This window comes from Gavia stellata, chromosome 36, assembly GCF_030936135.1.
Source record: "Gavia stellata isolate bGavSte3 chromosome 36, bGavSte3.hap2, whole genome shotgun sequence".
Taxonomy (NCBI): domain Eukaryota; kingdom Metazoa; phylum Chordata; class Aves; order Gaviiformes; family Gaviidae; genus Gavia; species Gavia stellata.
The window spans coordinates 1,999,613-2,015,686 of NC_082629.1; the positions used below are offsets into that span (position 1 = coordinate 1,999,613).

Below are 16,074 nucleotides of genomic sequence, written 5' to 3' on the forward strand. Positions count from 1 at the left end.
CTGCCGGTGACCGGAGGGCTGAGACACACGGTGCCAGCCCTCGCAGGGGGCTCTGGCACCCCGGCACCCGGGGGGGCCGGGAGAACGCCGGGGTAACGGGGCCGGCGGCGCCCTGCAGCACCGTCGCGCCTGCCGCGTTGCTACAGGAACCGGAGATGCTGCGAGCGCAGCCTCCCCTCGCTGCCGCCCGCGGGACCCCGGCCGGGGCGGGGAGGGGGGTGGTGAAGGTCTCTGCACCCGCTGGGGACCGCGAGGGTCCCGCGGACACGGCCCCGGGTGCTACCGCCCCGGGGTGCTGGGTGCCCCCGTGAGCACTGCCCCTCGGGGACCTGTGGGTCCAGCCCGGGGCGCGGCCCCCCCCCGTCCCCTCCGCCCGGCGCCGCCTCCGGAGGGTCCTGCCTCCCCCCACGGACCCCCGGCGCCTCGCGTGTCCGCCCCGGTCTCCCGCCCGGGACACCGGCCCGGCTCCCCGCTGCTCCCCGCGGCAGAGGCTGCCCGGGCTGCGGGACCCCCGGTGCCGCCGTGCAGGGCGCCCGTTCCCCGGTCGCCTCCCGCCGGGGGAGCCAGTGCCGCCGCCCCCGCCCGCTGCCCCCCCCACCGCGGCCGCCCGCGCTGCGCTCGGCGGGGGCGGCAGCCGCGGGATCCGCCCCCGGGGCCTCCCACGCCGCGGCGCAGCCGGGGCCGCTGCTATTTCACGGTACCGCCCGTGTGGGCGGCGCGCAGAAGCGGCGCGGCGCGGCGGAGCGAGCGTGCCCGGCCCGGCCGCGGGACCCCCGAACCCCGGGACCCCCCGGACCCCCAGCCCCAGCGCCCGGCCCGCCGCGGAGCGCCTGCCCGGAGCCCCCGCCGCCCCCCCGGGGCGCACGGCGGCGGCGCACGGGGCGGACGTAGCGGCCGGCGGCGGCTCCAGCCGGCGGTGAGCGACCGGGGGGCGGCGGGAGGGGACGGGGGCCCGGGGTGGCCGCGGCGGGGAGCCGGGTGGGTCCGGGGCGCTGGGGGGGCGCAGAGCAGGGCGGGGGACCCGGGGGCGGGTGGCCCCGGCGGGACCGGGCACCGGCACATCACCGGCCCCGCGCCGTCGGGGGTGGGGAGGGCTGGGGCAGCCCCGGGCGCGGGGGCCCTGGGGGGCGGGGGCCGGGCACGGCCCGGAGAGGGGAGGGGGAAGGGAGGGGGGCCCCACTTGCGTCGGTGCCGCGTGCGGGGGAGCTGCGGCCGTGGGCTCCGTCCCAGGCTGGGGAGCACGGGTGGGCCTGGGCGCCCTGTGGGGCTGAGGACCCTGAAACACCCCATGTCGCCCCGTCCCCCTGGGGTGCTCCCCCCCACCCTGTACCCCTGGGTGCCCGGGCCAAAGGGTGGGGAGGGGGCTTCTCCTGCGTGTCCGTCTGTCCGTCCCCCGTTGTGACGCCGTCCGTCCCGCAGGCTCGCCATGGCCCTGCCCCGCACGCTGGGGGAGCTGCAGCTGTACCGGGTGCTGCAGCGCGCCAACCTGCTGGGCTACTACGAGACCTTCATCCAGCAAGGGGGGGACGACGTGCAGCAGCTCTGCGAGGCGGGCGAGGAGGAGTTCCTGGAGATCATGGCGCTGGTGGGCATGGCCACCAAGCCCCTGCACGTCCGCCGCCTCCAGAAGGCCCTGCGCGAGTGGGCCTCCAACCCGGGGCTCTTCAGCCAGCCCGTTTCTGCTGTCCCCGTCAGCAGCATCCCCCTCTTCAAGCTCTCCGAGGCCGGCGGGCGCAAGGCGCTCAGCAATGGGCACGCCAGCCCCGGCGAGGCTGCGGGCAAGGGGGGTGGCAGCGCTGGGACACCCCCAGCCCGCAGCCCCACGGAGCCAGGCGAGAAGCTGTCGCCGTCGGCGGCCCCGCCGTGGCCGGGGAGGAGCACCCCTGAGTCGGAGGGTGGCGGGGATGAGGAGCCGGGGGGTCCCCCCTTCTCCCCGGGTGGGAGTGGCGGCGAGCAGCCGGTGGGCGCGGAGGCGCTGGAGCCGGAGCTGGCACGGACGGTGGCGGAGAGCGTGGAGCGGCTGCTGCAGAGCTGCCCCCGGGGCGGCGAGGCCGAGCTGCGGGCGCTGATGAAGCTCAACAAGAAGCTGGCCAAGGCCGTGGGGCACATCTTCCAGCTGGAGGATGGCAACCGGCACAAGGAGGAGGAGATCCGCCGGCACAGCGCAATCTATGGCCGTGGCGAGGCCCGGCGCCGTGAGGGCAAACAGCTCACCCTGCACGAGGTGGGTGGCGCGGCAGGGTCCACTCTCAAAGCTCCTGGGGATGCTCTGGCTTGGGGCAGGGGCTGGGGTGGCTGAGGAGGTGGAGGGGGGGGGAACGGGCTCTTGCTTGGGGAGGAGGTTGGGGGGGGCTCCAGCACAGAGCAGGTGGGAGCCGGGGTCCGCTCCCGCTCAGGCAGCATCTACCTGCCTGGAGCAGACGCTGCGTTTGCCGTGGGGTCCCGTGGGTGCTGCTGTCCCCGCTCACGCATCGTCTCTGCTCCCAGCTCATTATCAACGAGGCGGCCGCCCAGTTCTGCCTGCGGGACAACTCGCTGCTGCTGCGGCGCGTCGAGCTCTTCTCACTCTCGCGGCAGGTTGCGCGGGAGAGCACCTACCTGTCCTCGCTCAAGGTCACCAGGTGAGCCCAGACCTGGCAAACCCCCTCCTCACAGACTGGCGGGGCCCGGCCGTCACCCCCTCTGTGCCCCCGGGAGCTGCACCACAACCCAGCGCTTCTGGACGGGGATGGGACCCTGTGGCCCCAAGTTCCCCTTTCCTTCACGTGGGCTGTTTTCTGCCTGACCTCGGAGGTGCGGGAGGTGGAGAGGATGGCTGGGATGCCAGGCACTGCTGCTGGGGATGCCCCATCCCTTGCCCCCTTCCCCCGGAGCCCCTGCCCGCCAGGGGCCGTGGCCAGGCTGCCTTTTCCCTCCGCTCTCTAGCTGCTCCTGCCTTTTGCCACCCCCGGCTCCATCTGCGCCAAAGCCCCGATCCGTGCCGTCCTGCGGCACCGCCCTGCTCGGGCGGCCGCCCACACCTGCCGCCGTGGCTGGCGCTGCCCACAGCGTGGCAGGAGGCCGGGCGGGCATGCCTGTCGTGAGGCCTCTGCGCAGCTGCCCCCGCGCCTGACGCAGCCCCTTCTCCTCCCCCCGCGCAGGGCACATGCTGAGGACAGTGGAGCCACCGCGGCCAAGCGGCTGAAGCAGGAGGTGGGTACGCACCCAGGGGTGCGGGGGGGTGCACACCCGCATGCACGGGGGTGCAGGTGTGCACACCTGTGAGCACGGGCAGGCAGTTGCTCACACGTGGGCGGGACGGCGCAGCGTGCCCAGAGCTGCCCACGCTGGCTCGGGCAGGCAGCGAGGGGCTCCGGGGCGGTGGCCGTGGGGCTGGCACTGTGCATGCGGCCGTGGGCATCCTGGGGCGGGCAGCGCAGAGCCCCCCAGCAGGACAGGGCCCGTCCGTGGTGCCCTGAGCTCACCTGCACGCTCCTAGCAGGCAGGAGAGCAGAGCCGCCCCGAGCTGCTGCCACTGCCGGTGGGGCCGGAGCCCCCCGGGGCTGCGTACCGAGCCAGCCTAGAGGAGGATGCAGCCAGCCTCTCTGGGGAGAGCCTCGACGGCCACTTGCAGGGTGAGTGGGAGCCCCTGCCCTTCCCCAGTGGCCAGCCCCCCCAGCCCCTTGGCACTGACTGTCACCCTTCCCTCTGCAGTGGCCTGTCCCCGACTGACGCCCCCGCCGGGTGCAGCCCCCGACGTGCCCCTCGGCCTCCCCCCCCACGGGCTCTGGAGTCGCCACATTCTCCAGCAGACGCTGATGGATGAGGGGCTGCGCCTGGCCCGGCTGGTCTCGCATGAGCGCGTGGGGCGGCTCAGCCCCTGCCTGCCGGGGAAGCCCCCGGGACCAGGTGAGCCCCCGTGGGGCTGGCGGGGGGTGGGGGGGGGGGAATTGCCGTGGACAGGGGGGGTCCAGATGGCACAACTGCCTTCTCCCTATGGAAGTGGTGCCCTGATGCCATCTCCCCCCTCTCCCCACAGAGTTTGAGGACGGGCTGGCAGAACGGGGTCCTCCAGCCCCCCCGGAACCCCCCCGCGGCACCATCAAGGTGGAGCAGGAGACCAGCCGGCAGTGAGGCTCCTGCAGCCCCCCCCCCCCCCATTAATGAAGCAATAACGTGCTGGGGGATGGGTGCTGGCGGCGTGGCGGCGGTGCTTGGGGCGCAGGGAGCCGGTGAGGGCTTGGCCACAGCCCCCCCCAGGGCCCCGTCCCCTCCCGCACCAACGCTCTGGTTACCTCAGCCGCGCGGGATGTGCCTCCCCGCAGCAGCAATACCCTCATCCCCGCCAAGCTCTGGGCCCCTGCCACCCCCGGGGCTGGGAAGCCCTCGATGGACTCGATCCCGCTGTACAGACCCTCCTGCCCGCATCGGGCTGCCCGGCCTCCCCTCCCGTCAGCTCACCCCTCATGCTGACCACCCCCCCGGGCCGCTTCGGGCAGGTGAGCCGTGTCCCCCAGCCCCGTCGCCGTGCGGGGACAGGCGCTTCACCACCGGCACATGAGCCGCGTGCAGCACCGCGTGCTCCCACGTCAGCGCCGCCACCCACGCCGGGCACACGGTACGGGTGCACACAGCCCCGCGCACGCCCCCACAGCGCCCACGCTCCAGCCGCCAGCCCCCCCCTCCCCACAGCACGCACGTGCGAGCGCATCGTGCACACGCATTGCAAACCCCCCCCCCCAGCACCGTGCTGTCCATGTGCAGCATTTCTGCTGTAAATACCCCCCGCACGCACCCCGCAGCTTCACGCACACCCGCACCACCCCGCCTGCACACTGCCCCCCCGATTACCTGCGTGCACTGCCATGCATGGTCCCTGTGCCAGGGGGTGTCACACATGCCGGGGGGTGTCACGTCTGTACACCCCCTCCCAGCACGAAGCAGGCGGCGTTAGATGGGCACTGGGGCAGTGCTGCCCCCCCCCGCCTCCTCGGGGTCCCTCCTGCCCCCCGTTTCCACGAGCCATGCCCAGCCCCGGGGTCCCCCACCCCCTTAGGACTGTGTGGTGTCTTTTTAGAGCATTAGCGACTCTTCCTTTGTAACGTGTACAGTAGATTATTTATTTTGTTATTTTGGAATAAAACTTTATTTTATGGCTTATCTTCCAGCCCCCAGGCTCCCTCTCCCTGCCGCAGCCCTGCTCCAGGCTGGGGGGGGGGGGGGGGGGGGCAGCTCTCAAACCCCAAAGCAAGCGCCGACTGCGGGTGCGCGAGGGGTCCGCGGCCCCCAGACCACTGCCGGGGCTCCCAGCGGCCCCCAGCCCGGGGGAGGCCCCGTCACGCACCGGGCTGGCACGACAGCCCCGGCGTGTTTCCCGCTGCCGCCTCCCGCCCCCGCAGCTGACTCATCCCGGCCCCCGCGGGGCCGAGCCCGGCAGCGTGGGCTGGGGGCACTGCGCTCGGCTGCGGGCCCCCCCACGCAGGTCGGGGCCCCGGCGCCTGCCCCCCCTCACCCACCGCCTCCTGGGACTGCGGACCCCAGCAGCAGCGTGGGCAGGCAGTGGCTCTGTACTCCAAAGTGCAGCGTATACACAAGGGGGGGGCAGGGTGTTACCCAAAGTGCTACCCCCCCTGGAAAATCCCCCCCTCCCCTGCCAGAGTTTCCACCCCAGCACGAGTCATATCAAGTCCAGGAACCCAGACAAGGCTGTGGGGGTTCACAGTCCGACGTCCCCCCCAGCAGCCTCCTCACGTGTGCCCTGGCCGGATGCTGTCATCCCACCGAGACTCCCCCAGCCCCCAGCAAGAGGCGTTGGGGCTGGGGTACCCGCTGCGCTGCAGGGGCGGCGTGAAGGGGGGGCACAGCGCGGGACCCTCCAGGGACATGTCCTGCAGGAACTGGTCGAAGTCCGAGCCGGGCGGCAGCTCCATGCTGGGCGGCATCCTGGGGAGAGAGGCAGCGGGGTGACTTGGGGCAGCCCCCCCCAGCCCCCCTGCTGACCCCCCACACTTACCACCTCGGGGAGCTCTGCAGCGGCGGGTCCACCATCGACGTGAATGGGGCCAGTTCGGGCATCTCCTCGTCCTGTGGCTCTGGCGAGGGGCCCCCGGACACCAGCTGCGAGGCCTCCCCTGCCATGTACTGGTTGGGCATGAAGGGCCTGGGGGACAAAGAATGGGGGGGCTGACTTAGGCCATGGGGTACCTCCCTGCCCGCAGGGTGCTTGCTAGCCCCAAGACATAAGGGGGAAGCGCTTGGTTTGGGGGTGCTGGGGTGGGTCTCCTTGTAGGGAGCACCAGTAGTGCAGAGCACTGGGAGCACTGGTCAGCTGGGGAAGGTCCCTCCAGGTCTGCCCACCCTGGGGCCGCGGGGCAGTGGGGAGAAGGGGGGGGCAGGGCAGGGTGCCCCTCTCCAGCTGCGTGTCGCATCTTACAAGGGGTTCCTGAAGGCAAGGTCTTGGCAGCGGGGCAGCGCGGGGTCCATGACCAGGGATGGTGAGAGCATCGGTGACGTGCTGCAGGGAGGAGGAACGGGAACACTCAGCGACGGTGAAAACACCACCTGGTCATGCCTGGGGGTGGTGGGGGGCCCACCCTGCCCTGCACCAGCACCACTCAAACCTGGGGAAGGAGGACCCGAGGTTGTCCGAGACCATCATGTTGATGTTGCTCTCTCCTGCAGGGTAGCCCGTCGGGACGGGCTGGGGGCAGAAGGGAGCAGGGGGGCTGTAAGCACAGACACGGAGGGGTTAGCATCCGAGGGTGTTCTCCACCACAGCCCCCTCCACCCCAGCACATGCCCAGCAGAGCAGGTCTGCCTCTGCCCAGGGCATGGCCGGACACCAAGCTGGGCACTCACCAGATAGGGCTGAGCACGGACTGCAGGCTCTCCGGGTGCAGCTCGGGCTGCAGCATGGGCAGGCTGAACATCTGACCCTGGGAGGCCTCGGGGGGGCCCCCTGCAGCGCTCTGGGGCTGCTGGTCCCTGCAAAAGTGCATCATCCCCATCAGCACAGGCAGGACTCGCGTACTGCAAGGTCCAGCCTCCAAAGAGACGCATGTGCAAGTCAGCCCTTGCTCATGGAGAGAGCGGTGTGCTTGCAGACATGCTCCATGGCAGCGGCAGCTCGGGATACCCGCGGGGGATTCCTCGGTCACAAGCACATCCCCATTTTGCCCAGTCAGAAATCCCCCCACCCAGCAGCAATGCACCAGCTGGCCCGGTGAGGTCTGTGCAAGCCCTGGCCCAGTGCAGCGCCTGTGTGCATGCGTCCAGCACGGCCACAGCCTCGCACGCACACCCACCTTTCACTTTCTACTGTCATCTTGATGGCAGTGGAGACATAGCCCCGGCCGTCCTTGCCAGTCTGCTCTTCTGCTCGGAGAGGAGAAGCATCCATGAACCACCACCCCAGCACAGGGCCATGCCGTGCCAACCCTCTTTGCCGGCACTGGCCACCCCTGCAAACTCTGGGGCCAGCAGGACCTGGGCGGGACCCAAACCCCTCTTCCCTCCAAAAGCCCCCTGCTTCTCGCTGCAGGATTGCTGGGGAGGCAGATGTGAAGCCCAGGGCCCGTCTCTGCTCCCACCCACTCACTGTTGTAGTGACTCCCGAACGCCTGGTCCTTGGGGGTGTTGGGGTAGAGGTTGCGGAGCTGCCCCAGGTCGCGGATGCGGTCACCAAGGGACCGGATGGACAGGTCCTTGGCAGAGAAGGGCTGGATGTTCTCCACCTGGCTGGAGCCTGCGGGGAGACACAGCATGGGGCTCCATCACCTGGTCCCTGTAACACCTGACATCCCCAGGCCACGATGTCACACCCCCTTCACAGCACTGAGAGCAGCCACTGTCCCCCCATCTCACCGTCCTTGCCCCGGATGACGTGAGCGATAGTGACACCCCCAATCTCCGAGTCACTGAAGCGGAGCAGGAAGGTCCCGTCAGGCTCCGTGCTCAGGAGCTTGCAGACATACTGCTTGCTGATGAAGCCAATGATGAGCCTAGACGGATGGACAGATGGAGAGCCGGACAGCGCCGGGGCGGAGGGGTGGGACCAGGGCTCCCCAGCTCAGGGTCCAGAGCAGCTGTGAAAACCTGCTTGGCCCCTGGGCACCCACCTGTCTGACCAGTAACTTTTGAGGCATCTCTTGGTGAGGTCAAGGACTCCATCAAACCACTGCCAGAAGGTGAATCCCCGACCAGGTAGGATCTCCTGGGGCAGAGAGAGGGTGTGAGGCTCTCCAGGGCCACGCAGGCCCCTGCCCACCCTGGCCAGCCCTCCCAGTAACCTTGTTGAACTGGGCCCAGGAGACGCTGCGGCTCTGGAAGTCCTCGAGGCTGGCGCTGTGGTCGTTAAAGACCTTCTGGGCCAGGAAGAAGTAGTGCTCCTTGAGAAGCCCCTTGGTAGTCTGTACCTCCGCCATGAACTTCAGGTTCAGCGTATCGCACATCTTCTCCCAGGGCACCCGCTCGGCCACCACAAAGGGCACCCGATCCTGCAGCAGGGCCGAACAGCATCAGCACAGCGGCTCGCTCGCTGCCCTGTCCCGGCCCACTGCATCCCACCCGTGTGCTGGGGTTCCTGCTCCAGTCTGCTGGCTGTTCCCATCCCAACCCCGGCGTCCCAGCAGCTCCTGTCCTCGCCCTGCAGCCCTTCCCTCCAGCTTGTGGCACTCACAATCTCGGAGAAGGCGTTATCCCACAGCACGGTTGCTTTGGCGTTATTGTCCTGGTTCCCATGGACGATGACCACGATGGGCAAAGACAGGACCTGGGGGCAGAGAGCAGCCCTCCCTCAAGTCCCAAGGCCACCCCAAGTGAGGTGGGGCCACCCGCCCTGGGACCGTCTGAGGGGCTCTGCACTGAGCTGTCCGCAACAGGGCCTGGGCATCCCGCGGGGGAAGGCTCAGCGCTGCCCAGCCCCATCCCATGGGAGAGGGGCTGGTACCTGGAGGTGGACAGAGAGGTTGCTGGGGGTCAGGGCCACGGTAGTGCTGAATAGAACGGCACACTTCTCCTCTGTCACTGACTCGGACCCCTTCCGCTCACAGCGCTTGATCTTCTTCAGCAGCTAGGGAGGGGAGAGCTGAGCGTCACCCCTGGGCAAGCACTGGCCTTGGGGGTCCCAGCCCACCCCCCCAAGACAGCCATCCCCCAGGGCCTCCCAGCACCCCAGCAGAGCCCCCAGCCCATCCCGCAGCCCCTGTATGGCCCCTCACTGGTGGCACTCACCACGTTCTTGAAGTTGGCACAGCAGGTCCCACTGGTGGGGTTGGTCTCCAGGGCCACCACATTATGCATGATCTCCCCTGTGCTCTCGCTGGGCAGAGGAGGGGGTCAGGGGGGGCGCAGTGGCGTGGCAGCCCCCTCGCTCCCACGCTGGCCAGCCAGCCACTCACCTGAGGGTGCTGCTGTAGGCGCTGAGTGCCAGCTCCCGCGCCTGCTTCTCCGTCACCATGTCGGCCCGCACCATGTAGGGCTTGGCTGATGCCTTCAGCAGCTGGGGGCCCAGCAGGAACCGGACACTCGCCTGGAACTTGGTCTGGGTCTTCAGCACCTGCGGGGGCTGCTTCTCCACCAGGAAGGAGCTGGGGGACAAGGGGAGACAATGGTGCCCAGCACAACACCCCCACCAGCTCTGCCACCAACCTCTGCAGACCCACCTCGCCCCTCTGCCACCACGGCCCCTCGGCCCGTTACCTCTTGACCAGGCTGGATAACACCTCGTTGAATCGCTCCAGGAGCCGGGGCAGCAGCTCAGCCCCCAGCTCCGTGCTCGCCGCCATCACCTGCTGGTGCAGCTGGAAGTACACCTCGACCAGGCTCTCGCACCTGCCGAGGGAACCACGGGGAAAGGGGCACCCTCAGCCAAAGCAGAGCCGGACCACCACTCTCCCAGAGGCCCTTGAGGCAGTGGGCTCCCGGCTCCCAGGGGAGTGGAGAGGGCAGGCAGGTTGCTCTGGGTCCCCCGTCTCTGCCCCGTGCCACCTCACCTCTTCTGCAGCGGAGCTAGGTTCTCCTCAAAGAGGGCCCCATTCCCTGCCAGCTGCTGCTGCCTCTTCCAGATTTGGATCCTCTTCAGTACCTGCTGTTTGGCTGCCTCCAGCTCTTTCACAGCCTCCAGGATCAGGGTGGGCAGCTCCTGGGGGGCAGCACCAGCCATGGGGCTCTGCATTGCACTGTCCCCCCAGCAGACACCTGCAGCCCTACACCATCCCTCCCAGGGCACCGAGACCCATGGCCCCACACTGCCTCACCGCCCCAGAGCTGGTTTGCACCTTCCCTAGCAGGCAGGGCTGCTGGCTTTCCGCCTGGTGCCCCAGACCCCCAACTCACGCTCTCCGGGTGTTTCGCTTCCGTCTTCAGCTGCGGGTCCCGCACGTTCAGCTGCGGAGAGGCTGCAGAGGAAGGATGGGGGTGGTCCCGTTAGTGCAGGGAGCCAGCGTCTGCATTGCACTGCTCAGCGCCCCGGGGGGGCACGCCACCTTCACTGCACCCCACAGCAGACCCACACCGAGCAGGGACCTGTCCTGCCTCGGCCCCTCACCTGCGGGGCTGTCCCGCAGTGCCTGGATCTCCCGAACACGGTGCTGCAGCCGCTGCAGGCCCAGGTTGAACTTCAGCTCCTCCTGCCGCCGGTGGAAGCTGAGGGGTAGGTGGCGGTCCTGGGGCAGAGCAGAGCGGGGTGAGCGGGGTCCGGAGCCGGCCCTGCGCCTCGGGGCGCCCCGGGAGGGGGGCAGGGACCACGCACCCTCTTGAGCACGGCAGCCTTCTCACCCTCCAGGATCGCTTTCAGGACGGCCACCAGCCGCAGCGGGTCCCGCCGGTAAGCGTTCTGCAGGGGAGCCAAGCCCAGGGCATTAGTGGGGCAGGACACATGCACCCCAGCCTGAGCCCTCTCCCACCCCATTCATGCGTTTCAGGCCCCCTTCCCACAACAAATGGTGCTAAGTCAGACTCTGGGGTTTCATGACCCGAAACACAGGATAGACCACAACTTGCCGCTGTTCTGACAGAGCTAATTTCCAGCTTTAAAACCACTATAAACTGTGCATTAAAAGAAATAAAAATCAACTTCAAATTAAAAAAAAAAATTAAAACAAAGCAAATTCTCTATTTCTGCAAGCACCTCCTCGAGACCTGCCAGCCTGACACCTGGTGAAGCTTCTACCAGCTGCCCCGGCCCGGGTGGATCAACACTTTCCACCGAAAACAGAGAGAGGAATTTCCCTGCTGGCTCCGGCTCCCTGTGCCCCATGCCAGCTCCTCCAGCCTCTGTGCATTTCCCAAATTAGCTACTTCCCAAAACAGCAGCAGAGTGCAACAGCGAACTGACTGCGTGTTCGGCAGCTTCCCGTGCTGGCCAGGAGGCAGCTCCGCGACCGACCCCCCTGGACTCCCTGCATCTGTCCCACATCCTGACACAGCACTGGCAGCACCGGGCCAGCACCGGGGCAAACCCTGCCAGCCCTGGGGTTCGGGGCACAAAAGGCCCAGGTTTGGTCTCCCACCAGCCAGTTTCCCACCCCACTCTCCCCAGCCGCTTCCCTGGCCCTGCGTTTACCCATCTCATGGGAGAGCACCCAACTCCCACTGCCCTCATGGCAGCACCCACAGCCAGCGCTTCCGCTGCCCTCCCCAGAGAACAGCCCCTGCCTCCCGGCCAGGCTCAGAAATGACATGGACCTCGGGAGAAATAAGGGTTGGCTGTTACGGGATGAGGAACGGTGGGAGGAAGGAGCATGGGAGGGTAGCTCTTCTTGAGCATTTTAAATAAAAAAACCTAAGCTGAAACATCTGCACGTTTTCCTACAACAATTTCAAAAAGCAAGCAATAGTCCTGTTTTGGAAAGTTACCCTGTTGCCCAGAAGTTATGACTAAAGCTGACCCCTTCCCAAATGTTGTATATTAAAAATGTCTGTTACCAAAAAAGCAGGGCTTTCAACCAGAACGGGGCTCTGGGAGCGAGCACCACTCAGCCCTTACGCTAAGAGCTTCGCTGGCAGGAGAGAGAGTACAGGGGTTAAATCTGCAATCACAGAAGGTGGAAGAGAGACAGAGAGCAATTCAGACAGACCTCGATAAAGAGAAACAGCCTAGAAAAAGAAACGCAGCACGCACATGCACACATAGCAGGAGGAAATGCAGCACAACACACAGCACGGAGGAAGAAGAAATCAAACACTCAAGCAGAAAATGGGGAACATCTGGCGAGGCGGCTGCCGGGGTGCTGGCAGCCGGGAGTGAGCAGAGCCATGGGGGGCCAACGCACTCAGGAGGCTCCCCAGGGGTCCAGGGTCCAGCACGGGGCCCAAGAGGACGTGGCCATGGGGGGCAGCTCCTCGGGGGCCACCAGGCATTGAAGGGGCTGCAGAACTGCAGCAGCAAGGGGAAGCTGGAAAGCCTGGTGGGTGGGAGGGGTCAGGGAGCCGAGGGGAACCGCGATCGCGGCTGCGACAGCTCAAGCGCTGAGGCAAGCTGGGGGTCAGCCCCAGGAAGCAAAAAAAACCCCTCCATCAACCTGAAGTGCCCCGAAAACCCCAGTCGCTGAGTCCGCACGAGCTCATTGCTCACAGACGGTGCTGGCCTTGAAACAGGTGTCGAGGGGGGATCAGCTCATGGCATTGGCCCCTTCGAGCGGTGCTTGAACCAGCAAATTCGAAGCATAAAATAATCAAATCTTCCTTGACAGCCAGCCACGATCCCAGCACAACACAGCCCCAAGGGTCCCTGCGCCCGGCCCCTGCGCACCTCAATGCCGCTGACTTGCTGGAGAATCTGGCACTGCTGCCCATCGCTGCTGGCAGCGCTGCGGAGCTTCTCCAGCATGGCTGAGAGCATCCCGCCGGCCATGCTGGTGCAGAAGGCGTCCGAGCCATTGATGAACTCCCTGGAGAGAGGAAAGGGTTGGGTGGACAGGAACGAATCCTCCACCCTCACCTGTACAACCCCAAACCCCATGCTCACTTCGGGGAGGAAGGGGATACCCGCCTTCCTGGTGTCCTGGTGCGTTACCCAGCGCTGGCTGGATTTCTAGAGGAAATCTGCTGCGTGAACAAGGGCAAACTGTGCTCTGAGCAGGATGAGGCAGTTCCCCAGAGAGGACGTGACCTCCCGAAAACTCTCCTACATGTACACACGTGCTGCACACCTGCCTGCACACCTCCACCATGCCTAATCCCTGAAGCGTGACCCCCACCGCTCTGCCTCAGCCCGAGCAGTGTGCTGTGGGTCCCAGAGCCACGTGCCAGGGACCAGCCCCCTCGCCTACCGCCGCAACGTGGCCTTGTGCACTGCTCCTCTGGCCAGAGAGCCACGGCACCCAGCACGGCCGCAGCCCCGCGAGGCACGAGAAAGTGCCAGGGGGACTTTCCTGCCTGCCTGCATCCTAGTCATTGCACTGTGCAAAGGAGAAGCTCCTTGGTAAGCCTGGGTGAGGCCGTAACCTGGATAATCAATCACTGCTGCTGTTACTATTTTGTAGGCACAAAAAGACGACTCTGGCCAGGCTGCGCCCATGGTTGCTGCCACTGCAAACACAGAGTCGCAGCAGTGCAGACCCCATGGGCATTAATAGACCCTGACCAGCTTCACGTGGACAGCTGCACCCTCTGCTCACGGGTCCAGGAGCTCCATCCCCATCCAGTTCGGGGCCCTCAGGCCTTCCTAGGCAATGCTGCAAATGTGTTTGCCTCTGCCCCTGGCCCTGCCTGCAGCCCGGTCTCCTGAATAGGCCCCTCGGACCAACGCTGTGGTCCTACCTCCAGCCCCGTCTCCTTTTGCCCCTGACCCGTGCAGACCCTGGCCTCCTCACCCACCTCAGCTGGGGCCGTGGACGGGACTGTCACCAGCACCCGCCTCTGCTCACATGTTCAGACCTGACGGTCAGGTGCTGCCGGGGCTGGACCCCCCCAGCTCAGCTCAGCCCCCCGGGGCAGCCGGCCCCGGGCACTGCCCACTCTGGCCATGGGTGCGTGGGGAGCTGCGCTGGGGCAGGACGGAGCCCGTGGGCACCAGGGGACTCACCAGGGCTGGTTCTCCAGCCAGTCGGCCAGGAGGCAGCGCAGGCTGCGGGGGAACTCTGCAAAGAGGCCGCTGAACTCCTCCGGTGGCATGTGGGAGATGATGCTCCAGAGGGACATCTTGGGAACAGTCACCTGTGGAGAAGTAGAAGAGGGGACATGAGCAGGGAGCAGGGCAGTCTGGGCACCGTGGGCAGCTGCAGTGCCCAGAGCCCCCAGCCCTCTGCCCAGCTCTGGCGGGGGGATGAGCGCTGATGGCTTCTCCAGAAGGGTGGGCGAGAGCTGCCACCTGTCCCTCCGCCGTCTGAACCTGCTGCTCAGGAGGAGGAGGAAGAGCAGGAAGCCCAATCCAGGATCAGCCTCTTGGGCAATCCTGGGCAGGCAGGCAGCCCGCCCGCCCACTCGTGCCTCAGTTTCCCGCATCTCCGGGGAATCCCTGCGCCTCCTGCCATTGGTGACGCACAAGAACATGTGGAGGGACTGGCAAGTGCTGCCGGTCTTGGTGCAGAAGAGATGGGAGAGCTGCCGGGAGCAGGAAGAGCGTGAAACCCCAGAGCTTGGTGAGACTGCTCTACTGGGGTGGTGTCAGTGAGGCAGTCTGGCTGCTCCCGAAAACCTCCCCAGCCACCCCTCAAGGAAGGCGCCTTCCTCAGGTATGCCCCAGCCACCCCCCAGAAATGGTGGGCTCTAGAGCTCGTGGAAAGCAGGAGGACTGGAATGAGGCACTAGATGGGAAACTCCACAGGGAAGGCCTGGGCTGGGGGGTCAAGGCCCAGCCCAGACCGTGGGTTCCCTGCCACCCCCCGAGCCAGGCGTTGCAAGCCCGACAGTCCCTTTCCCTGCCCAGCCCCGGCCCCCCAGCAGTGCCTGCAGCCTGCCTGCTCTGTCCTGCCCACACCATGCCCCTTCCCGACAGCTCATTCCCTTCCTCCCCGCTGCCCGCCACACTTGCGCACTCCAGCCCCTGCCAGGAGCCTGCTCCCCTCTGGCTGGCCCTCGGGGCCGGCAGGCGAGGGGGGTCACTGCACCCCCCAGCCCAGACACACCTCGCTGCCAGTTGCCCCAGACCTAGCCGGGACAGAGGCCGGATCCTGCGGCGGGGCACAAGGCACCAGCAGCTCGCCGCCCAGACGTGGGGCCAGGGCGCCTCCGGGACCTCGGCCAGCCCGTCCGCTCAAGGCTGTCTTCCCGTCCCCGAAAGCAAACAGCCGAGCAGGGAGTCACGTCACGTGAACTCGCGGGCAGCGCGTTCCTCGCGGGTCTTGGCCGCGCTGCAAGAGCCAAGGCGCAGGGCGGAGGTGGAGCTGACGGAGACTTTGAGAAACCATGCGAGGGGAAGGAAGCCAGCGTCACTAGGGCAACATCGCAGAGAGTGCAAAACAACTGCGGCGTGGCCTGCACCCGGCTGGCCGCCAGCATGGCTCCAGCACACCCCAGGGCTGGCAGCGGCAGCACAGTCCCTGGGGTGCTCCACTTCCCACAGGAGCTAGGCGAAGTGGCGGGACCAGCCCTCCGGGCCAGCCCCAGCAGAGGCCCACATGCCACCCTGGGGAGGAACTGCAGCGGATGGAGGCCCGACCCCAGGGCATGCCAAGCCCGGCACTTCCAGGAGCGCGTTTGCTTTTGACTCTGCTCGGCTGGCCAGAGCAAACAGATCCCAATGATTTACTGCAGCGCAAAGCCCAAGGGCTGAGTTTACTCTGGGGGGGTCAATGCACAGTGGGAAACGCACCCAGCGACAGCCGGGAGCTCTCCCCCCGGCCCCTGCGAGATCGTAGCTGCTGGCATGCAGGGAACCAAGACAGGAGTGAAAAACAGCCTCTCATTTTGGGATCCTCAAGATGTAACCCCCATCCTCCTCCCCCCATTAAAACCTGTATTTCTGCTTGGTCCTGGGAGGCAGCTGCTGGCTGGTAAGTGGCAACCTGAAACGTAAGCTGGGCATGCCTGAATTTGCTAAGAGTCTGCAGGAGGTGCTGCGCTCCTCCTCCCTGGCTCCCAGCTCCCGGCCAGCCCAGGGGACAACGGCTCGGAGGAGCTCAGAGGCGGGGACAGGGCCGTCCCCTCCTGGCA

The 16,074-nt window shown here is 67.1% G+C and overlaps 2 protein-coding genes across 2 annotated transcripts; one reads left to right on the forward strand and one right to left on the reverse strand.

The window, feature by feature from the left end:
• The first annotated feature begins 1,423 nt into the window (after positions 1 to 1,423).
• Positions 1,424 to 4,113, forward strand: NAB2 (NGFI-A binding protein 2). Its single transcript, XM_059832798.1, has 6 exons — positions 1,424 to 2,224; positions 2,488 to 2,621; positions 3,141 to 3,192; positions 3,482 to 3,614; positions 3,694 to 3,888; positions 4,019 to 4,113. Exons 1-6 carry the CDS (start codon positions 1,427 to 1,429, stop codon positions 4,111 to 4,113), a joined length of 1,407 nt encoding a protein of 468 aa, XP_059688781.1. The 5' UTR covers positions 1,424 to 1,426.
• A 1,368-nt stretch (positions 4,114 to 5,481) lies between these two features.
• On the reverse strand, positions 5,482 to 14,139 carry STAT6 (signal transducer and activator of transcription 6). The gene is made up of 21 exons (XM_059832795.1): positions 14,006 to 14,139; positions 12,731 to 12,869; positions 10,730 to 10,813; positions 10,526 to 10,643; positions 10,315 to 10,376; positions 9,972 to 10,120; positions 9,679 to 9,810; positions 9,378 to 9,566; positions 9,211 to 9,298; positions 8,927 to 9,049; positions 8,657 to 8,749; positions 8,268 to 8,474; positions 8,097 to 8,191; positions 7,843 to 7,979; positions 7,577 to 7,723; positions 7,284 to 7,353; positions 6,838 to 6,963; positions 6,600 to 6,704; positions 6,413 to 6,493; positions 5,993 to 6,139; positions 5,482 to 5,922 (listed from the first exon to the last, which is right to left on the reverse strand). Exons 1-21 carry the CDS (start codon positions 14,119 to 14,121, stop codon positions 5,727 to 5,729), a joined length of 2,604 nt encoding a protein of 867 aa, XP_059688778.1. The 5' UTR covers positions 14,122 to 14,139; the 3' UTR covers positions 5,482 to 5,726.
• Positions 14,140 to 16,074: the final 1,935 nt, after the last annotated feature.

Bases quoted from the DNA above. Each gene is read 5' to 3' on its own strand.
- NAB2 (XM_059832798.1), top strand. From the start codon at position 1,427: ATGGCCCTGCCCCGCACGCTGGGGGAGCTGCAGCTGTACCGGGTGCTG. The intron at 3,193-3,481 runs GTGGGTACGCAC...CGCTCCTAGCAG, and splicing joins CCAAGCGGCTGAAGCAGGAG to GCAGGAGAGCAGAGCCGCCC. The intron at 3,889-4,018 runs GTGAGCCCCCGT...CTCTCCCCACAG, and splicing joins GGGGAAGCCCCCGGGACCAG to AGTTTGAGGACGGGCTGGCA.
- STAT6 (XM_059832795.1), bottom strand. From the start codon at position 14,121: ATGTCCCTCTGGAGCATCATCTCCCACATGCCACCGGAGGAGTTCAGC. The intron at 10,121-10,314 runs GTGAGTTGGGGG...GCTGCCCCCCAG, and splicing joins AAGCGAAACACCCGGAGAGC to GAGCTGCCCACCCTGATCCT. The intron at 6,494-6,599 runs GTTTGAGTGGTG...TCCTCCCTGCAG, and splicing joins CTCGGGTCCTCCTTCCCCAG to CACGTCACCGATGCTCTCAC.